Source organism: Gobio gobio (assembly GCF_949357685.1).
Source record: "Gobio gobio genome assembly, chromosome: 2".
In the NCBI taxonomy this organism is placed as follows: Eukaryota; Metazoa; Chordata; class Actinopteri; order Cypriniformes; family Gobionidae; genus Gobio; species Gobio gobio.
The window spans coordinates 1,195,645-1,219,078 of NC_137098.1; the positions used below are offsets into that span (position 1 = coordinate 1,195,645).

Below are 23,434 nucleotides of genomic sequence, written 5' to 3' on the forward strand. Positions count from 1 at the left end.
CACAGATGCACTCAAAATACGTATATATTTAAAGGGGTGGTTGCATGCGATTTCACTTGTTTAACTTTAGTTAGTGTGTAATGTTGCTGCTTGAGCATAAACAGTATCTGCAAAGTTACAGCGCTGAAAGTTCAATGCAAACAGAGATTTTGTCTTTTAAAGTTATAGCAGTTTATTGCCTAAAAAAACGTCCGGTTTGGACTACAACAAGCTTCTTCCCGGGTTGGTGACATCATAAACACTTGCTATTAACAAACACTGCCCCCGCGAACACGCAACAAAGTGGGCGGGGCCACGCCGCAGTCATTACGAAAGAGAGAGAGCTGATGCAGAACTACAAACTACATCTGGCCATCTGACCAATCGAAGACCAGAGGGAGGGGCTTCACAGAAGCAGGAAGCAAACCAGCCGTTCAACAGTGGAGACAGCGGTGTGGAATAAAGCTCAAATATAAGACAAATACACCGTTTAAAAAAAAAAAAGACATGTTATACTGCGCCCCATAAACACAAGCCTAGAAAAATAACACGGAACCACCCCTTTAATAACTTTTGCGATTCTTATTTGCTACTTAAATCTACAACATTTAAAAAACACATCAAATATTAGCTGAGGTTAGCACAGCATCAGCGATCTGGTCCAAGATCAGACACATTTCCACGAGCATCTTGAGTGTGTGTGTGTTCAGATGTGGAGAGATCGTCATTGATCGATATATGGATCCAGATGTTGTGTCACACCCTAACATGTAGTGTGTGTGTGTGTGTGTGTGTGTGTGTGTCCTCAGAGTCTCCAGCGGTGAATCCAGTGCTGAAGAGTGAGAAGAAGCCGGGGGGGAACTCGTTCTTCTGCTGGCTGCTGGTGCTGGCTCTTCTGGGGGCGTGGCTGTCTGTGGGGGTCGTGTGGTTTGACCTCGTGGACTACAACAATGTGGTTGGTAAGTGCTCTCACACACACACACACACACACACACACACACACACACACACACACACCTGCTCTCTGTTTGAGCGCTTCAGGAGTCTGATGGGATATAGCAATGGAAAACTGTACATGCAAAGAGGACTTTTTTCTGCAGTTTTGTAGGGATGCACAGATACCAAAATTAGTGATGCACCGATCATGATTTTACATGGCCGATTCCGATACCGATTTCTTTTTTACACAATAAAATAATTAAAGTATACATGAACAAGATGTTTATTTGGTATTTATTGGCTTAAATTGGCTTTTGGCTAATGAAAACAAGTCCGCAATCTGAAATTAACGGGAAATTGAATTGGAAATGAAAAGGCTGAAAGGTGAAATTAAAGTCAACAACTGCATATTCTACAATCCAGACAAAGATGTTCCTTAAATCAGCATTTGTTTTTAAATTCAGTGTAAAGAGAAAAAATCTTTACCAGTGAAATTCAATAAAACCAAAGTATATAATTGTTCCAAAATGTTAAATCAAATAATGTTTAGTGCAACGAAAAAAACTAAGATGCTACAGCAGGTGCTTTTTAAATCAAATTAAGTCAATGTAATTTTAACGTAAAATAAAAATGATCATCCTATAGGCTACAGAACTGATCGTATTTCATTTCAAAAGTGCAGCATGTTCTTCTTTAGGCTACAAAAATAAGTACGTTAATAGGTAATAAATAGTTTCGTTCTCATCCGATCCAACACGTGAGAAGCTGAGCTGAACAAACGCTCACTATCTACAGCAGGCGGAGAGGTGAGCTCGCGCAACTTCAGCTCGCGCAACTTCAGCTCGCGCAACTTCAGCTCGCGCAACTTCAGCTCGCTCAACTTCAGCTCACTCAACTTCAGCTCGCGCAACTTCAGCTCGTGCAACTTCAGCTTGCGTAACTTCAGCTCGCGTAACTTCAGCTTGCGCAACTTCTGCTCGCTCAACTTCAGCTCGCTCAACTTCAGCTCGCGCAACTTCAGCTCGCGCAACTTCAGCTCGCTCAACTTCAGCTCGCTCAACTTCAGCTCACGCAACTTCAGCTCGCTCAACTTCAGCTCGCTCAACTTCAGCTCGCTCAACTTCAGCTCGCTCAACTTCAGCTCACTCAACTTCAGCTCGCGCAACTTCAGCTCGCTCAACTTCAGCTCACGCAACTTCAGCTCGCTCAACTTCAGCTCGCTCAACTTCAGCTCGTGCAACTTCAGCTCGCGTAACTTCAGCTCGCTCAACTTCAGCTCACGCAACTTCAGCTCGCTCAACTTCAGCTCACGCAACTTCAGCTCGCTCAACTTCAGCTCACGCAACTTCAGCTCGCTCAACTTCAGCTCACTCAACTTCAGCTTGCGCAACTTCAGCTCGCGTAACTTCAGCTCGCTCAACTTCAGCTCGCGCAACTTCAGCTCGCTCAACTTCAGCTCGCGCAACTTCAGCTTGCGCAACTTCAGCTCGCTCAACTTCAGCTCGCTCAACTTCAGCTCGCTCAACTTCAGCTCGCTCAACTTCAGCTCACGCAACTTCAGCTCGCTCAACTTCAGCTCGCTCAACTTCAGCTCGCTCAACTTCAGCTCGTGCAACTTCAGCTTGCGTAACTTCAGCTCGCTCAACTTCAGCTCGCGCAACTTCAGCTCACGCAACTTCAGCTCGCTCAACTTCAGCTCACGCAACTTCAGCTCGCTCAACTTCAGCTCACTCAACTTCAGCTTGCGCAACTTCAGCTCGCGTAACTTCAGTTCGCTCAACTTCAGCTTGCGCAACTTCAGCTCGCTCAACTTCAGCTCGCGCAACTTCAGCTTGCGCAACTTCAGCTCTCTCAACTTCAGCTCGCTCAACTTCAGCTCGCTCAACTTCAGCTTGCGCAACTTCAGCTCGCTCAACTTCAGCTCACGCAACTTCAGCTCGCTCAACTTCAGCTCACTCAACTTCAGCTTGCGCAACTTCAGCTCGCGTAACTTCAGCTCGCTCAACTTCAGCTCGCGCAACTTCAGCTCGCTCAACTTCAGCTCGCGCAACTTCAGCTTGCGCAACTTCAGCTCGCTCAACTTCAGCTCGCTCAACTTCAGCTCGCTCAACTTCAGCTCGCGCAACTTCAGCTTGCGCAACTTCAGCTCTCTCAACTTCAGCTCGCTCAACTTCAGCTCGCTCAACTTCAGCTCACGCAACTTCAGCTCGCTCAACTTCAGCTCACGCAACTTCAGCTCGCTCAACTTCAGCTCACTCAACTTCAGCTTGCGCAACTTCAGCTCGCGTAACTTCAGCTCGCTCAACTTCAGCTCGCGCAACTTCAGCTCGCGCAACTTCAGCTCGCTCAACTTCAGCTCGCGTAACTTCAGCTCGCTCAACTTCAGCTCTCTCAACTTCAGCTCGCTCAACTTCAGCTCGCGCAACTTCAGCTTGCGCAACTTCAGCTCTCTCAACTTCAGCTCGCTCAACTTCAGCTCGCTCAACTTCAGCTCACGCAACTTCAGCTCGCTCAACTTCAGCTCGCTCAACTTCAGCTTGCGCAACTTCAGCTCGCTCAACTTCAGCTCACTCAACTTCAGCTTGCGCAACTTCAGCTCGCGTAACTTCAGCTCGCTCAACTTCAGCTCGCGCAACTTCAGCTCGCTCAACTTCAGCTCGCGCAACTTCAGCTTGCGCAACTTCAGCTTGCGCAACTTCAGCTCGCTCAACTTCAGCTCGCGCAACTTCAGCTTGCGCAACTTCAGCTCGCTCAACTTCAGCTCGCTCAACTTCAGCTCACGCAACTTCTGCTCGCTCAACTTCAGCTCGCGTAACTTCAGCTCGCTCAACTTCAGCTCGCTCAACTTCAGCTCGCTCATCTTCAGCTCGCACAACTTCAGCTCGCTCAACTTCAGCTCGCTCAACTTCAGCTCACGCAACTTCAGCTCCCACAACTTCAGCTCGCTCAACTTCAGCTCACGCAACTTCAGCTCGCACAACTTCAGCTCGCTCAACTTCAGCTCGCTCAACTTCAGCTCCCACAACTTCAGCTCGCTCAACTTCAGCTCGCGCAACTTCAGCTCGCTCAACTTCAGCTCACGCAACTTCAGCTCGCGCAACTTCAGCTCCCGCAACTTCAGCTCACACAACTTCAGCTCCCGCATCTTCAGCTCGCTCAACTTCAGCTCACACAACTTCAGCTCGCGTAACTTCAGCTCGCTCAACTTCAGCTCGCGCAACTTCAGCTCGCGCAACTTCAGCTCCCGCAACTTCAGCTCCCGCAACTTTAGCTCAACTTCAGCTCGCGTAACTTCAGCTTGCGTAACTTCAGCTCGCGTAACTTCAGCTCGCGTAACTTCAGCTCGCGCAACTTCAGCTCGCGCAACTTCAGCTCCGCAACTTCAGCTCCCGCAACTTTAGCTCATCTTCAGCTCCTGCAACTTCAGCTCCCGCAACTTTAGCTCAACTACAGCTCGCTCAACTTCAGCTCGCGTAACTTCAGCTCGCTCAACTTCAGCTCGCTCACGCAACTTCAGCTCGCGTAACTTCAGCTCACGCAACTTCCGCTCGCGCAACTTCAGCTCGCTCAACTTCAGCTCGCTCAACTTCAGCTCGCTCAACTTCAGCTCGTGTAACTTCAGCTCGCTCACGCAACTTCAGCTCGCGTAACTTCAGCTCACTCAACTTCAGCTTGCGCAACTTCAGCTCGCTCAACTTCAGCTCGCGTAACTTCAGCTCGCTCAACTTCAGCTCGCTCAACTTCAGCTCGCTCACTCAACTTCAGCTCGCGTAACTTCAGCTCGCTCAACTTCAGCTCGCTCACGCAACTTCAGCTCGCGTAACTTCAGCTCACGCAACTTCAGCTCGCTCAACTTCAGCTCGCGTAACTTCAGCTCGCTCAACTTCAGCTCGCTCACGCAACTTCAGCTCGCGTAACTTCAGCTCACGCAACTTCAGCTCGCTCAACTTCAGCTCGCTCAACTTCAGCTCGCGTAACTTCAGCTCGCTCAACTTCAGCTCGCTCACGCAACTTCAGCTTGCGCAACTTCAGCTTGCGCAACTTCAGCTCCCGCAACTTCAGCTCCCGCAATTTTAGCTCAACTTCAGTTCGTGCAACTTCAGCTCATGCAACTTCAGCTTGCGCAACTTCAGCTCGCGCAACTTCAGCTCGCGCAAATTCAGCTCCCGCAACTTCAGCTCCCGCAACTTTAGCTCAACTTCAGCTCACGCAACTTCAGCTCGCGCAACTTTAGCTCTACTTCAGCTCGCTCAACTTCAGCTCGCTCAACTTCAGCTCGTTCAACTTCAGCTCGCGCAACTTTAGCTCGGGCAACTTTAGCTCGCGCAACTTCAGCTTGTGCAACTTCAGCTCACGCAACTTCAGCTCCCACAACTTCAGCTCGCTCATCTTCAGCTCGCTCAACTTCAGCTCGCGTAACTTCAGCTCACTCAACTTCAGCTCGCTCAACTTCAGCTCCCTCAACTTCAGCTCGCTCAACTTCAGCTCCTGCATCTTCAGCTCGCTCAACTTCAGCTCGCTCAACTTCAGCTCACACAACTTCAGCTCCTGCAACTTCAGCTCGTTCAGCTCGCGCAACTTCAGCTCACACAACTTCAGCTCCTGCATCTTCAGCTCGCTCAACTTCAGCTCACGCAATTTCAGCTCGCTCAACTTCAGCTCACGCAACTTCAGCTCGCGCATCTTCAGCTCGCTCAACTTCAGCTCGCGTAACTTCAGCTCGCGCAACTTCAGCTCCCGCAACTTTAGCTCAACTTCAGCATGCGCAACTTCAGCTCGCGTAACTTCAGCTCGCGTAACTTCAGCTCGCGCAACTTCAGCTCGCGCAACTTTAGCTCCGCAACTTCAGCTCCCGCAACTTTAGCTCATCTTCAGCTCCCGCAACTTCAGCTCCCGCAACTTTAGCTCAACTACAGCTCGCTCAACTTCAGCTCGCTCACGCAACTTCAGCTCGCGTAACTTCAGCTCACGCAACTTCCGCTCGCGCAACTTCAGCTCGCTCAACTTCAGCTCGCTCAACTTCAGCTCGTGTAACTTCAGCTCGCTCACGCAACTTCAGCTCGCGTAACTTCAGCTCACTCAACTTCAGCTCGCGCAACTTCAGCTCGCTCAACTTCGGCTCGCGTAACTTCAGCTCGCTCAACTTCAGCTCGCTCACTCAACTTCAGCTCGCGTAACTTCAGCTCGCTCAACTTCAGCTCGCTCACGCAACTTCAGCTCGCGTAACTTCAGCTCGCGTAACTTCAGCTCGCGCAACTTCAGCTCGCTCAACTTCAGCTCGCGTAACTTCAGCTCGCTCAACTTCAGCTCGCTCACGCAACTTCAGCTCGCGTAACTTCAGCTCACGCAACTTCAGCTCACTCAACTTCAGCTCGCTCAACTTCAGCTCGCGTAACTTCAGCTCGCTCAACTTCACCTCGCTCACGCAGCTTCAGCTTGCGCAACTTCAGCTCCCGCAACTTCAGCTCCCGCAATTTTAGCTCAACTTCAGTTCGTGCAACTTCAGCTCATGCAACTTCAGCTTGCGTAACTTCAGCTCATGCAACTTCAGCTTGCGTAACTTCAGCTCGCGCAACTTCAGCTCCCGCAACTTCAGCTCCCGCAACTTCAGCTCCCGCAACTTTAGCTCAACTTCAGCTCACGCAACTTCAGCTCGCGCAACTTTAGCTCTACTTCAGCTCGCTCAACTTCAGCTCGCTCAACTTCAGCTCGTTCAACTTCAGCTCGCGCAACTTTAGCTCGGGCAACTTTAGCTCGCGCAACTTCAGCTTGTGTAACTTCAGCTCGCTCACGCAACTTCAGCTCGCGTAACTTCAGCTCACTCAACTTCAGCTCGCGCAACTTCAGCTCGCTCAACTTCAGCTCGCGTAACTTCAGCTCGCTCAACTTCAGCTCGCTCAACTTCAGCTCGCTCACTCAACTTCAGCTCGCGTAACTTCAGCTCGCTCACGCAACTTCAGCTCGCGTAACTTCAGCTCACTCAACTTCAGCTCGCGCAACTTCAGCTCGCTCAACTTCAGCTCGCGTAACTTCAGCTCGCTCAACTTCAGCTCGCTCACGCAACTTCAGCTCGCGTAACTTCAGCTCACGCAACTTCAGCTCGCTCAACTTCAGCTCGCGCAACTTCAGCTCGCACAACTTCAGCTCGCTCAACTTCAGCTGGTTCACGCAACTTCAGCTCGCGTAACTTCAGCTCACGCAACTTCAGCTCGCTCAACTTCAGCTCGCTCAACTTCAGCTCGCGTAACTTCAGCTCGCTCAACTTCAGCTCACGCAACTTCAGCTCGCTCAACTTCAGCTCGCGCAACTTCATCTCGCGCAACTTCAGCTCGCTCAACTTCAGCTCGCTCACGCAACTTCAGCTCGCGTAACTTCAGCTCACGCAACTTCAGCTCGCTCAACTTCAGCTCGCTCAACTTCAGCTCGCGTAACTTCAGCTCGCTCAACTTCAGCTCACGCAACTTCAGCTCCCGCAACTTCAGCTCCCGCAACTTCAGCTCCCGCAATTTTAGCTCAACTTCAGTTCGTGCAACTTCAGCTCATGCAACTTCAGCTTGCGTAACTTCAGCTCGCGCAACTTCAGCTCGCTCAACTTCAGCTCGCGTAACTTCAGCTCGCTCAACTTCAGCTCGCTCGCGCAACTTCAGCTCCCGCAACTTCAGCTCCCGCAACTTCAGCTCCCGCAATTTTAGCTCAACTTCAGTTCGTGCAACTTCAGCTCATGCAACTTCAGCTTGCGTAACTTCAGCTCGCGCATCTTCAGCTCGCTCAACTTCAGCTCACACAACTTCAGCTTGCGTAACTTCAGCTCGCGTAACTTCAGCTCGCGCAACTTCAGCTCGCGCAACTTCAGCTCCCGCAACTTCAGCTCCCGCAACTTTAGCTCAACTTCAGCTTGCGTAACTTCAGCTCGCGCAACTTCAGCTCCCGCAACTTCAGCTCCCGCAACTTTAGCTCAACTTCAGCTCGCGTAACTTCAGCTCGCGCAACTTCAGCTCGCGCAACTTTAGCTCCGCAACTTCAGCTCCCGCAACTTTAGCTCATCTTCAGCTCCCGCAACTTCAGCTCCCGCAACTTTAGCTCAACTACAGCTCGCTAAATTTCAGCTCGCTCACGCAACTTCAGCTCGCGTAACTTCAGCTCACGCAACTTCCGCTCGCGCAACTTCAGCTCGCTCAACTTCAGCTCGCTCAACTTCAGCTCGCTCAACTTCAGCTCGTGTAACTTCAGCTCGCTCACGCAACTTCAGCTCGCGTAACTTCAGCTCACTCAACTTCAGCTCGCGTAACTTCAGCTCGCTCAACTTCAGCTCGCTCACTCAACTTCAGCTCGCGTAACTTCAGCTCGCTCAACTTCAGCTCGCTCACGCAACTTCAGCTCGCGTAACTTCAGCTCACTCAACTTCAGCTCGCGCAACTTCAGCTCGCTCAACTTCAGCTCGCGTAACTTCAGCTCGCTCAACTTCAGCTCGCTCACGCAACTTCAGCTCGCGTAACTTCAGCTCACGCAACTTCAGCTCGCTCAACTTCAGCTCGCTCAACTTTAGCTCGCGTAACTTCAGCTCGCTCAACTTCAGCTCGCTCACGCAACTTCAGCTTGCGCAACTTCAGCTCCCGCAACTTCAGCTCCCGCAACTTCAGCTCCCGCAACTTCAGCTCCCGCAACTTCAGCTCCCGCAATTTTAGCTCAACTTCAGTTCGTGCAACTTCAGCTCATGCAACTTCAGCTTGCGTAACTTCAGCTCGCGTAACTTCAGCTCACGCAACTTCAGCTCCCGCAACTTCAGCTCCCGCAACTTCAGCTCCCGCAACTTCAGCTCCCGCAACTTTAGCTCAACTTCAGCTCACGCAACTTCAGCTCGCGCAACTTTAGCTCTACTTCAGCTCGCTCAACTTCAGCTCGCTCAACTTCAGCTCGTTCAACTTCAGCTCGAGCAACTTTAGCTCGGGCAACTTTAGCTCGCGCAACTTCAGCTTGTGCAACTTCAGCTCACGCAACTTCAGCTCCTGCAACTTTAGCTCAACTTCAGCTCGCTCAACTTCAGCTCGCTCAACTTCAGCTTGCGGAACTTCAGCTAATCAAACTTCAGCTAAAAAATTTGTGTGTCCCAATGTGCACACCATCTGCCCTAAATAGTATTGAAAATGACTAATGTCGCACACTATTTAGGATGGATAGTGTGCACACTGGGACACAGGCAAGCACTATGGGAGCGCTGCGATATAGCCACATATTTATAATAAAATACATTCGAACCATACCTACTGTTATTGTTAGTAGCCAATACTAGCGCCTTTACTTTTTGTATAATAGCCTGTAAAGATAAATACATTACAAAAAAAATGAAATGAGGTTTATCTCCTCCCTGTTTCCTCTCCATGTCTGTGCATCTCTGCTGGTGGCATTGTTTGTGAATATGTGTACGTCTATTTACGTCTACTAACTATCATTACGTGCATTTATAACATCACATGTCTGCACGTGGAACGTGATTTTTCTTCAATGAGGGGGAGAAGGAGGCGGGATGTATGAGGACGGGTTACTACAGCACTGATTGGCTATAGCTGTGAGAAGACAGCAGGGTTTCCACTGGGTCTTAAAAAATCTAAAAAAGTCTAAAATATCAAAATCAAAATTTTAGGCCTTAAAAAGTCTTAAACTGGTGGAATTATTCTGTTCTAGGTCTTCAATAGTTTTAAACAGGTCTTCATTTTCCTATGTCCATGTAACGCTAGCTCTAAAGCTCATTGAAACGCTCTAGAATGTTTTGTTTTTTAATTCCGTGGTGTTGTAGTTCTTTCTTTCGCTTGTCCAAATATAATTCGCTGTATTACGACTACAAATGAGACCAAGATGTAACTTATATTGCAGCCAATCAGCTTTCGTGTTATTGGCGCGAGTCTCTTTCGGATTGTACCACAGACACATCAAATGGATTTTATTCTTCAGCTTTATTCTTCGCATTTCCGCCATTACTAAATACAACGAAAAATCAACAATGCATTTTTTGAGGTCCTGCATAATTTGTAATTTCACCGCTAGATAATGGCAAGAATTCAAAATAAACAAGATTTATGCATTTGGTTTGTTCTATTGTCATGTGTGACTATTGTGCATCTAATATAATACATAATATAGTAAATGTGGTATCCTAATTATGCACATTTCTGGAAATTACCACCACAAATTCAGTCATTTTCATCTCAAAAATCACAAAAACAGCGAAATCATGGTGGGATTGAGCTATGGGGAAGTGCAAGTTTATCGATTTGTTCAATTTGAATAAATTAATTTACTTTGCGAGTAATTTCGTGACTGCATTTCCTTTAAATAGTTCTTAAATTTAATTAACAAAGGTCTTAAAAAGTCTTAAATTTGACTTGTTGAAACCTGCAGAAACCCAGTGTCAGTCAATGTATTGGACAAAACAGCGACCATAAATGTATAGAAACAAAGTTGCTTATTATATTTTCCTAACAAGCAACCACATTTTTTAAAATAAGCCCAAAAAAACGCAACCCGCGACTCGTGATTTTTTTAACGTGACTTGCCAAAAAAAGAAGCCAAAAGTCGCGTGTTATACGCACTTGGAAAACAAAAGTTAGTGTATACTTAGTAAATACTATTATTACAATAATATTTAGTAAAAATAAGAAGCGCTGATCTTCTCCTCCGCTTTAACAGTGAAATCAACATCAATGTTTTTTTTTACAAAAAATGAATGGGAAAACAGGCATTCTTTTATAAGTGTATTATGCTTTGTTGATAATGAATAGATTGAGAAATACACTGCAAAAAAATGCTTTTCTTACTCAGTATTTTTGTCTTGTTTTCAGTCCAAACATCTAAAAAAATCTCAAAACAAGAAGCATTTACCAGACAAGCTAAAGTTTTAGTCTTGTTTTGGGGGAAATAACTCAAAATTAAGTGAGTTTTTGCTTAAAATAAGCAAAATAATCTGCCAATGGGGTAAGCAAAATAATCTTAATTCAAACAATTATTTTGCTTACCCCATTGGCAGATTATTTTGCTTATTTTAAGCAAAAACTCACTTAATTTTGAGTTATTTTCCCCCAAAATAAGACAAAAACTTTTGCTTGTCTAGTAAATGCTTCTTAATGTAAGATTTTTTAGATATTTGGACTGAAAACAAGACAAAAATACTGAGTAAGAAAAGCATTTTTTGCAGTGTACTAAGACGGCTGATGTCTCACGTGTGTTTTAATAAGTGTTTTCTCTTATCCTCGATGAAAGGTGCTCTTGGAGGAGTGTATGATGCCGATGGCGATGGAGACTTCGATGTAGAAGATGCCAAAGTGTTGTTGGGTGAGTGTGACTTTTACTTGTGTATGTGGTTTTTGTCCTGCACGTCTGACTAAGGTCTATCTCTCTGTTACACACACACACACACACTCTTACACACTTTCAGACAGGAGATAAGGAAGTGGTCTAACCATAAGCATTTCCTGTGACACTACATTTAAATGCTGTTTTCATGAACTTGCGTCTGCTTGAGGTTTCCTGTCATTTGATGGTGTTGACACTTGTTTTGTGCTAGTGAGCCAGCGTCTCTCTCGCTGGTGTTCTAAACGATCAAATCAGCAAGTGAGATGCTAAGTGTAAAGTAGTGGGCTTATATTCAGGGATTTACATTTACATTTACATTTATGCATTTGGCAGACGCTTTTATCCAAAGCGACTTACATTGCATTCAAGGTACACATTTTACATTTTGTCAATTCTTGCTTTCCCTGGGGATCGAACCCATGACCTTGGCTTTGCTAGCGCCATGCTCTACTGTTTGAGCTATAGGAAAGGTTAACAGTGGCCACATCGACTGGTTCATGTGTGTGTGTTTATCGGGATCATTCTCATGACTTTCTCCTCTTCAGAGAACGTTACTGTGGCTACTAAGGGGAAAACCCTAAGAAAAAACGTCACATTGGAGGAAGACGGTATCCAAGCAGCCCATTCCAAGATCACGTGTAAAGGCATTGTGTGGCTTTCCTTGTTCGTTTGTCATTTGTGTCATTTGCACTAGGGCTGCAACGACGCGTCGACGTCGTCGATGACGTCGACTACGAAAATACGTCAACGTGCGTGAAATGCTTCGACGCGTCGGCGGCACATTATTTACGTTCTAGAATGGAACAGAAGATCTAGAATAATGGCAGCTTCTGCTCCCGGGCATAGTGAAAATGATCATTTATCATATAAAGCCAGACCGCGACATTCAAAAGTGTGGGAGTACTTTAAACAGAAGCCGAGTAAAACTGTGCTTTGTTCGCTCTGTAACGCCGGTTTCACACTGCGCGCGCAGGCAGAGCAGGTGCTGTGCGCGTGGAGAGCGGGAGCTTTCACACTGCAGTCAGTGTTGCCAAGTCCGCTTTTTTCCGCGGAATTGGGCTACTTCTACACTGTTGCCGCGGGCTGTGTCTCATGTCCGCGGGTTGAAGCAAAAAAACACACATATTCAACCCCCCGAACGCGATGTTTACCAGAGAACCTCCCCGAAACGCGATTGGGCTTGTTTTGAGTAACGAATGGGTGGGTTTTGTTGTGTAAACCTGGCAACCCTTCCAGTGTTCTCTCGCGCAGCTGAACCGTGGCGCGTGTATTGCAACAGACGGTCACATTTTCCGGGGTTCTTCTCCGACCCCAGTACGTCTCGTGCTTTTATTTATTATGGGCTGCATATATCTCCTGTATATGCGACCTGGTTCCCCTCTGTCCCAAACACATGTGCATAAAACATGCTGTATATAGGTAGTTTACATGATTAAAGTAACATTAAAGTTAAGATATGCCTCTAGCTTTAATCATTTAAATGTGTCTTTGAAGTTTGGGCAAAAACTTCTGGCAGCTTTAGTCGTTGTTTATGCACATGTATATCTTCAAAATAGACGACTAGTTATACTATATTAAAACTATGCTGAAAGCTGTATGTGAACCTTTTGCAGATAAATACAAGTGCATTTTCGTTTACTATTGACACAAATCAATAAGTAAATCATACTCAACTACTAGCCTATAGTAAACAACTTTTCCTAATTAGGCCTACTCTGTATACATTTTATGATGAATAGTATCATTATATATTATGTTTAAAAAGCTTCTTGTGTTCATATATTTCATTATAAAATGGCATACTATGTACACTACCTTTCCTGAAATACAATTAATATTGTCATCATTCATTGATTTCATGTTAAAATAATATACAAATTCACTACCCGCTTTGAAATACAATAATCAGTAAAAAAGAATCATAAGATTAATCTGGAAAAATAATCGTAAGATTAGTCGACTAATCGAAAAAATAATCGTTAGATTAGTCGACAGAAAAAATAATCGTTAGTTGCAGCTCTAATTTGCACTGAGAAACCAGGATGAGTTGGCATGTTCAGGTGTGTGTGTGTGTGTGTGTGTGTTTGAGGTGTTTGAAGAAGCGTTTTATTCTGACTTGGCTTTTGGCACCCAACCTTGATAACTGACACTGATTTGAAGTGGTGTAAAGCACTAAAGTGGTGTAAAGCGACTAATCAACATCCCTCAGGGCTTTCAGTTCAAAAGTGTGCAGATGAGGAAACATATTGATAGATTCTCATATGTCTGTGTCAAAGAGAGGAGTATTTTTTATTCAATATTTCCTCAAAATGCGCAGATGTAGCCTAATCATGAGCGATTGAGTCTCTTATGTGTTGTTTTCATTCATCCTGGCAGCCAGAGGGCGCTCTGTGCACATGTAGTCCATATATGATACAGACAGACGAAGAAGAACCATATGCCATAATAGAAGTCCATAATAAAAGCTTCCTGAGATCTCGAAACATGTAAATAGAGATATTTGAAGACTAATAAACACAATCGCAAGGTCAATTTATGACGTTTGCATCATTCATAAAACTCATAATGCATAATAATAGGCTTTTTTCCACCCTGGTTTTGAGCCTAGCTCCTGGAACATTTGGTTTTTATGGGCGTGCCGCACTGAAGACTCAGAAGTAAACGCCCACTGCTATGATTGGATAACAGTTTTGCATATTATAATGAGCTTCGGTTCCCCCGTCAACCGGAATGATTCGCCCACGGGGCTCGCAACATGTCTTTAGCAAACAAACGCAATGATTTATCTCTCATCCACCCGCGATTCTTTGGAATGTTATTTTTGTATTACTTAGCCTGCCTGTTTTTTTGTTTGTTTGTTTTTTTAAGGTTTTATTTGAACAATCAACAACATACATTCACATATCAACACAACCAACATATATACCGACATACATTGTGTTTTTACATTGTGTGTATATAAAAGGGGGGAAAAAGAGAGAAAGAACATCAGCATATCATAAGCAAAACCTGACGACAGCACCAGTTCGTCCAGTTACAGTTATAATTGTTTTTAGAGATAATTTATGAAAGGACGCCACATGACAGTGAGCCCCTTAAATTAAGCCTTATTTTCTCCAGAATCAGGAATTGTAACACATCTCTGGCCCACTGTTTAAAAGAAGGAGGGAAAGACTGTTTCCAATTAATCAAAATGAAGCGCCTTGCCAGCAGAGAAGTAAAGGCTATACAGTCCAATTCACTTTTTGACAAAGTGTTTTTTTCACATACAATACCATAGATGGCAGTTAAAGGATTTGCACAAACATCTTTACTGAATATTCTAGAATAAGATATAAAAATCTGCGACCAAAACACAGACAGCCTGGGTCTTAGCCTGCCATTTTAACTCAATTTTGGTTTATCGCACGGCCCTATTTGCCATTTGTGATGTGCTCATGTATGTGCATTGCTCAATGTTTATATCTTAGTTTGTCACTCTTCCTCTTGCATTCTTAATCTGGGAGTGTGACAAACCTCCAGCAGAATATGGTAAAAATCAAGATCAGAATCAAGTTGTTCCAAACAGGCTATTGGGATGCACTATGTACATGGCTTATATGCTTTGATTACGTCATGAGTTAGTCGTGGCATTGTTTCGACAACCATATGCAAAGCTTATATTGATGATGGAAGAGTCGAACTGCATAAATGATAAACTGATAAACTCTTCTCCAGCACATCCCAAAGTCTTTCAATAGGGTTAAAGGATTAGTTCACTTTTAAATAAACTTTTGCTGATAGTTTCCTCACCCTCATGTCATCCAAGATGTCCATGTCTTTCTTTCTGCAGTCGAAAAGAAATTAAAGTTTTGGATGAAAACAGTCCAGGATTGTTCTCCATATAATGGACTTCAATGGGCTCCAAACGGTACAAATGACAGTTTCAGTGCAGCTTTAAACGACCCCAGATGATGAATAAGGGTCTGATCTAGACAAACCATCAGTTTCTGAGAGAAACCCAGCAGTATTTATGCTATTATTTTACCTCTTATCAGACGAGCGTGATCATCTCTGAGCTCCGCCATAACTTCCGCTGAGTGAGGTCAAAATACGAGCGTGGTCATAGATGTAAAGATCGTAGATGCCTCATTAGCGCCTGCACGGATCAATAGAATGAGGCATCAATGATCAATATATCTATGACCAGGCTCGTATTTTGACCTCACTCAGCGGAAGTTATGGCTGAGCTCAGAGATGATCACGCTCGTCTGATAAGAGGTAAAATAATAGCATAAATACTGCTGGGTTTCTCTCAGAAACTGATGGTTTGTCTAGATCAGACCCTTATTCATCATCTGGGGTCGTTTAAAGCTGCACTGAAACTGAACCGTTTGGAGCCCATTGAAGTCCATTATATGGAGAACAATCCTGGAATGTTTTCATCCAAAACCTTAATTTCTTTTCGACTGCAGAAAGAAAGACATGGACATCTTGGATGACATGAGGGTGAGTAAATTATCAGCAAAAGTTTATTTAAAAGTGAACTAATCCTTTTAGGTCAGGACTCTGTGGTGGTCAATTCATGTGTAGAAAGCTTATTGGCGTTAAGATGATAATTTTTCATATCATATCATTCCGATAATACTGTAGAAAAACATCGGACATTCTCATCGGAGGGAAAGTTAATGTTCCAAAGATGAACTGAAGTGTTATGGTGTTAAATAAATGCCATCTGATATGATACTATCTTTGGTATCTCTTACCCAATATGTTCTAAAAAAAAGTCTGAAAGACTTATTTATTTTCTGCTGCTTTGGTATTCAACTAAAGGTGCCTTAAAACTATCGGACCACTAAACCCTATTGGATTGCTGTTTTAGTGGAGTGGAGCATGTGTTCTCTAACCTGTCTGTTGCTACAACTACACATCTTCCTTCTAAGCAAAAGTGCAGATTGTCATTCACTGTTTGTCCCTCTTTCAATGCAGATGAGACAACTAAAGAAGTGGTGTTAAAAAAAGACAGAGGTACTTAGCATGAGTTCTGGTGTTAGCACCACAATAAATTAGCTTTTTGATCGCATGCTTTAATTGCAAAATCTGTGGTTTTATTTTTGTAGACTAGAGTGTTGAAACTTTAGGGATACTAATATACACTTAAAGCAGTAGTTGACCCAAAAATTATAATTATATCATGATTTACTCACCCTCATGTTGTTCCAAAACCTGTATGACTATGGCACACAGGATGCATATTATATTTTTAATGTATGCGTGTGTGTGCATGCAAATATATGCATGTAGACTATATGGACAAAAGTACTGTTAGACATCTCTTAATTCTTGAATTCAGGTGTTTCAATCAGACCCATTGCCTCAAGTGTATCAAATCAAGCCATTCAGTCTTGTTTAAAAAAAAAAAAGAAGTGTGAATTCAAGCATGGTACTGTGAGAGGATGCCACCTTGGCAATAACTCAGTTTGTGAGAATGTATCCCTGCTAGATATTTTAGTCAACTGTAACTATAATTGGAAAGTGGAAGAGTTAGGGACTGCACGTTTAGCCTCAGAGCGGGTCACTGAGTGCAAAGTCGCAAACGCTCTGCCGATTTCATGGGTGAAGAGTTCCAAACTTCCAGAGGCATTAATATCAACACACAAACTGTGCGGCGGGAGCTTCGTGGAGTGGGTTTCCATGGCCATGTAAAGCACACGCTCCTGGACTCCTTCTCTGTTTGGGAGTCTGGGTTTGGCAGATGCCAGGAGAATGTTACCTTCCTGACTGGATTGTGCCAAATGTAAAGTTTGGTGGAGGAGGGATAATGCAGGACTCCAGACTGCGACTAAATGGTGGCATTTTGCGACCTTTTTTCCTGCTGGTGCGACTGAATTTGGTTGGAGGTCGCACCCCCATGTCATCCAAGATGTCCATGTCTTTCTTTCTAAAGTCAAAAAGAAATGAAGTTTTTTGATGAAAACATTCCAGGATTGTTCTCCATATAATGGACTTCAATGGGCTCCAAACGTTTCAAGGTCCAAATGACAGTTTCAGTGCAGCTTTACGTGATCATCTCTGAGCTCCGCCATAACTTCCGCTAAGTGAGGTCAAAATATGAGCGTGGTCATAGATGTAAAGATCGTAGATGCCTCATTAGCGCTTGCACGGATCAGTAGAATGAGGCATCAACGATCGATACATCTATGACCAGGCTCGTATTTTGACCTCACTAAGCGGAAGTTATGTCTGAGCTCAGAGATGATCACGTTCGTCTGTTAAGAGGTAAAATAATAGCATAAATACTGCTGGGTTTCTCTCAGAAACTGATGGTTTGGCTAGATCAGACCCTTATTCATCATCTGGGGTCGTTTAAAGCTGCACTGAAACTGAACCGTTTGGAGCCCATTGAAGTCCATTATATGGAGAACAACCCTGGAATGTTTTCATCAAAAACCTTAATTTCTTTTCGACTGTAGAAAGAAAGACATGGACATCTTGGATGACATGAGGGTGAGGAAATTATCAGCAAAAGTTTATTTAAAAGTGAACTAATCCTTTTATAACATTGCTACTGTGAGACCCAGTGGAAGCGTTCGGTGCAGAATCCTCTGTTATAGACCACAGATTTCAGATCAGAGCTGACGCCGAGACCAGGAGAAACTGGTTTTCAGTCCACAAATCATAAACATTCACCATGGATTTAATGTAGTAACACCCCATGGTATTGTGGATGAAATGGTCGAATGTTTTTTCTTTTTTACATTATTCATCTCAGGGTTCGTACAACCTTTTGAGAGTGAAATTCAAGCACTTTTCAAGTGTTTCACACTTTTTCCAGCACTTTAAAGCTCTAAATACTATCCAATTTTAATATAAATTTTAGTGTGATGATTTGTAAAATTAAAAGTTTAAAGGTGCTGGCCACTTTATGGCAAAAAATGAAAACCCCACTATAACCAGTAGGTGGTGGCATAGGAGCACTTATTTGACTTATTAGACATTTCCACTCCTTAAAATATGGAATAAAGTAGGAAATCACAAAAAAAAACTTTTCTTCTAATTGTGACTGGATTACACAGAAAACAAGTAAAGAGTGTTCCTTTAGTTCAGTATGATACTATAGAAGAACAATAGTACATTTAATAAGAGTTGAATATTACAATTTTCCTTATAAAAATTAGGTTTTTGCACATTACTGTTGTTAAAGGTAGGGTAGGTAAGATTTTGGTTTTCCAAATTTGTTTAAACTTTCTTTATATATCAATACATAATTAAAATGTAAGTCCTCTGAAAAAGAAAGTATAAAAATTGAGTGTCTGTAGACCTCTCACGACTGTTTTAAAGACAGCTCATTATTTCCCTTCACTCCACCTTCTCCCTTCTGGGCTCTTTCCAAAGCCACGCCCCCAAAACACATGAACACGCCCACCGCGATCAGCTCAGCTAAAGACGCATTATTAACCTGAGGCGAGCGGAGAAGAAGTGCATGTAGTGACATCATGTCAGAATCACATGTGATAAAAAAATCTAACTTTATCATTATGAATATAAACAAATAAGATGTCTTTTAGTACTCACTATCAATCTAGAATAACGATACTGGTAAAGTTTAAAATACACACACAAGACACACAGATACAAGATAAAAACATTGGTAGAGAATATAAAAACAAACCAAGGGCCGAAATAAAGGTGCAGGTAAAGTTCCCGGTGAACATGGTAGAAGAGTTTAGACAGAGGGTAGCAGCTAAAGCTAACTTAGTTCTAAAGAAAGTTCCTGGATGCGCTGTACTAGCTTTTCCACATGCATTTTGTTATCTAAAGTTACATTTAGCGAAATTCAACACGACAGCGATCAACTTGAGCTAGGCATATTGAATATTTATCATCTCTACTAATGGCTCACTAGGTGTATAACATTGTAACTTTATGCTAAGTAATTTTATGTTAGCTATATTAGGCAGCTACGTGTGCTAGTGAGACATGCTTCATGAAAACATAAACCAAAAAAATGTATAATCAAAATGAAAGATGACCTGTCCAGCACAAATACAGCCTCTTGAACTCAAACGGGTGCGCCAGGGTTGCCAGGTTTACACAACAACATCCGCCCAATTGCTACTCAAAACTAGCCCAAAACAAGCCCGATCGTGTTTCTCCGGTAAAATTCGCGTTTGAGGGGTAAAATATGTGTCTTTTTGGTAGGGCTGCCTGCTAAAATTCGCAAATCCCGGGGCAAAATATCACATAATTGGGGTCGCTTCAACCCGCGGACATGAAAAACAGCCGCGGCAACAGTGCTGAAGTAGCCCTTGGCAACACTGGGGCGCATGTGGGCGGATCCTGAGCAAAAGCGGCGGTAGCCATGGTAACGAGAGAGAGTGACAGGCGCCCAAGCCAATCACTTAATTCGGCCCGAACGAAAATAATGAGCGGTGTTTATTGCAGATTAAAAAGTCTAGAGTCACTCGATTTTTATACTCTCTTTTTCAGAGTACTTACATTTTAATTATGTATTGACATATAAAGAAAGTTTAAACAAATTCGGAAAAAAGTGTTTTAGATCATTCTTACCTACCCTAACTTTAATAAAAGTTATTTTTTTCTGCATAACAATTCAAGCTCAGTGCTTCACTGTTAAATTTCCAATAAACAAACATGTACTATTATTAGTAACTGCACTTATTAACAAAACAATGCAAAACAGTAGTAATTTTATGATTAAATTAACCATGTGATAAATTTCCCTCCAGTGCCACCAAATCAGGAGCTGGCGCCACTGCTCTCAGATATTAGTCTGGAGCCCTGTATTATCAGAGTATTTATTAGTAATACAGTGGAAATTAGTAGATTTGGTTAGCATGTTGATTTACGGTGTGCGCCCCTAAATTTTCTGGTTGTGCCCCTAACATTTTCAGAGTTAAGAGTTGTGTAGCTCTGATAGGAAGGGCCTGATCCTCCTGATGTTGTATAAGGCAGATCTGCAGGACTGGGAAGTTCTAGCAATGTGGTGTGTGAAGTTCAACTGATCATCAATCACAACTCCAAGGTTCCTGGCTGTCCTGGACGGAGTTCCCAGAAGAGTGGAAGATGTTATAGCTACAATAACTCCATATTAATGTCTATGTATTTAGAATGTAATGTCATTACAGTCCATTTTGGTGTAATGGTCAGGTGTCCCAATACTTTTGTCCATATAGTGTGAGAATAAATTACAATCTTCTGATAGCTTGCATGGTTTTTTAAAGAAATTGCAGAGCAAATAAACATTTGAGCATCAACAAAAAAAAGCTAAATTAAAGGTGCAATAAATGGAAAATTGAAATCAAAACACAAACAAACAATTTTGGGAATATTTGCTAGCTGTCTGCACTGCCTGTGTTCAAACAAAATGTGTTTGTAAGTAGTCCTGGCTTTGTAAATAGGAAAATACCCCCAAAGTGGATTAGATTGATCCATGGAGCACCAAAACACTCTTATAGCCAATCAGCAACAGCGGGCGTATACGCTTATGATGAGGGAGGAGAGAGAGTGAGCAAGCAGTACATTTGAGAAAGACTGTAGAAAGAGAGTTGGCTGAGATATTCCCAAAGATATCGTGGCTTCAGCTGATATTCTCCCGCCTAGCTTCCAGGAGCCACTGATTTGGTGCTTTGAGTGACTAAGCATAGATTCACGCATTTGCTCACTCGATGGCATGGCTGGTGGCTGTGGAAAGACACTCATGGCTGAATCTCCGAGATTTGCGATAATGACAAGGACTTTCTTCTGGATGTGCTGATTTTTCAATCTGGACTTTTTAGCGTCTAGGTGAACATAGTCATCGAAAAGGTTAGCGAAACAACAGCAGTCATTTAAACAGCTGATTCCACGGCAAGCCCACTTATACCCCTTTTCCACCAAGGCAGTACTGGTGCTGGTTCAGAGCTAGAGCCTAGTTTCAAATCGCTTCGTTGTCTTTCCACACCCAAAGCACCAGCTCTGAACCAGGAAAAGTGTTTTTTTTATGTAGCGCCAAAACATTGCTGGTCTAGAAGGAAGAGCCGCTTGCGTTAGGGGCTGGGGTTACCCTGACCAACAAGACCAACACAAACTTGAGATCCGCCATTTCTGAAATAGCAGATAATGGAGCTAACAGCGGCTCGATTGTAATGTCCATCTATACAAATCACGGCGAGCAGCACGAATGCGTTGGATTCGCTGTGTTTCGGGATCAGGGTTTGCTTCTTAATCTGCGCTCTCTCCCTTCTTCCCCAAATGCACAAAACAATTTTTGACTCCTATCTCAGACCCCAGTAGTTGGAGATACTGTGGTTTGCTCGGGCACAGGCCTCCATTACCTCTTTGGAAGCTTCGGACTGTAGAAAAGGGGAATACCATCCAGTTTTCAATACAATCCTCCCCTCTCCAACATCCTACACTAGTTGGTGTGAACAAAGTCTATGTGAAGAAATGGGCGATGGAGGATGTTCCCTCATCTGAGGAAGAGAGCGGGTTTTACAGCCATTACTTTCTTGTGCTGAAAAAGGATGTAGGTCTACAGCCTGTTTTGGACTATGCTCTGGTCAGGAGCAGATTTCAGATGTTGATGCAGATTCAACCTGGTGACTGGTTTGTCACGGTGGATCTGAAGGTCGCTCACATTCAGATAATCCGAAAACAGATTCTAAGGTTCCCTTTAGGGGGGAAAGCATTCAAATTTCGGGTGCTTCCTTTTGGCCTGTCGTTCACAATGTACATGGATGCTGCGCTGGCTCCGCTGAGACTCCAGGACATTCTACAAGCGATTTTTCTGGAGGTGGATTTTGACTCACAATGCGGGCATGGTTGTCTCTCGCTCATGTTTCTTCTCTCTGCGCCTGTCTGTCCCTTTTCAGTTCGGGTCGGAGCGTCACAGTGGGATTTTGGGTCTGATGGCAGCAGTAATACCTTTGGGTTTGCTGAACTTGAGGCCTTTCCTCTTGTGATGCAAGAGCATGGGTCCTTCTCCTCAGTTACCAGCCTGCCACATGATAAGGGTCTTGCCTTTGTGCCTTTGCTGTGTGGAAGCAACCTCGGTTTCTGTCCCAGGTTGTTTCCATAAGGGGTGTTCTTCGTTGAAAGTAGGCTGAGGCACTGTCTGCAACAACCTTCCTGCCTATGGAGAATCAGCTATGGTACATAACATGAGATGGTGAGATGGTGGTCCAGTGGGTTAAACCATGGAACTGATCCCAGCGGTCACCACCAGTGTGTTCTTGAGCAAGGCACTTTACTTCATTTTGCTCCAGGGGGATTGTCCCTGTAATAAGGGATTGGGATAAAAGCGTCTGCCAAATGCATAAATGTAAATGTAACATTGCCTGGAGTTGCATGCCGTTTATCTGGCTATAAGTCGGTTCCTCTCAGTGCTCTAGGGCTACCACTCCCTTGTCAGGATAGACAATGTCACAGTGGTGGCTTACTTAAACCACTTGGGAGAAATCCAATCTTGCCGCATGTGACTGCTAGCGCAATGTATCCTCCTTTGGGATCAGAACAAGCTTCTGTCTCTCAGGGTGGTTTATGTTCCAGGTGTCTCAAATCTCCAGGGATTCCGAACAATGGAGGTTACACCTTCAGATGGTAGATCTGATCTGGCAATGCCTTGGGGCAGAGTGGAGGCTGATCTGTTTTCTTCCAAGGAGATGGCTCATTGTCCTCTATGGTTCTCCCTCTTAAACTTGGGCATGGCCGAGGCTGCATCTGTAAGCATTTCTGGGAGGACCGGTTGCATCTGCTGTTGGTGGATGTGCCTTGTCCCTCCCAGGTGTGATTTTTGGACCTGATTGCTCTCCTGGAGGCTCTGCCTGGGAGCTTCCGATCAGGGTGGATTTGCTGTCGCAGCTGAGAGGCAAGGTTTGGCATCAATCCCATGGATTTGGAGCCTTTGGATTTTGTCTCTGAACTGTGTTCTCGTTGACTCAGGGTCTCTCAACTGAAGTTCAAGAGATCACTGGGAGTGCTAGAGCTCTTTCTACTACGAGGTTGTACGCCTTTAAATGGTGTTTTTGCCTGTTTGGTGCAGATTCTGTGGTGCAGATCCAGTTAACTGCCTCGTGGATTCAGTGCTGGACTTCCTTCAAGAGCGTTTTTTGCTGGCGCGGCACCATCAATACTGAAGGTCTATGTAGCAGCTATTGCTGCTTTCCATTTATATTTATGCATTTGGCAG

At 44.2% G+C, this 23,434-nt stretch overlaps 1 protein-coding gene across 2 annotated transcripts in view; it reads left to right on the forward strand.

Annotated features, from left to right (window-relative positions):
- Positions 1-23,434, forward strand: part of unm_hu7910 (un-named hu7910) — a 49,575-nt gene that overhangs the window by 19,274 nt on the left and 6,867 nt on the right. For both annotated transcript variants that reach the window (XM_079810851.1, XM_079810850.1), the window contains exons 2-5: positions 789-938; positions 11,173-11,244; positions 11,811-11,903; positions 16,234-16,272. In XM_079810851.1, coding sequence (XP_079666977.1) covers positions 789-938; positions 11,173-11,244; positions 11,811-11,903; positions 16,234-16,272 — 354 coding nt within the window. The remainder of the gene's footprint in view (positions 1-788; positions 939-11,172; positions 11,245-11,810; positions 11,904-16,233; positions 16,273-23,434) is intronic.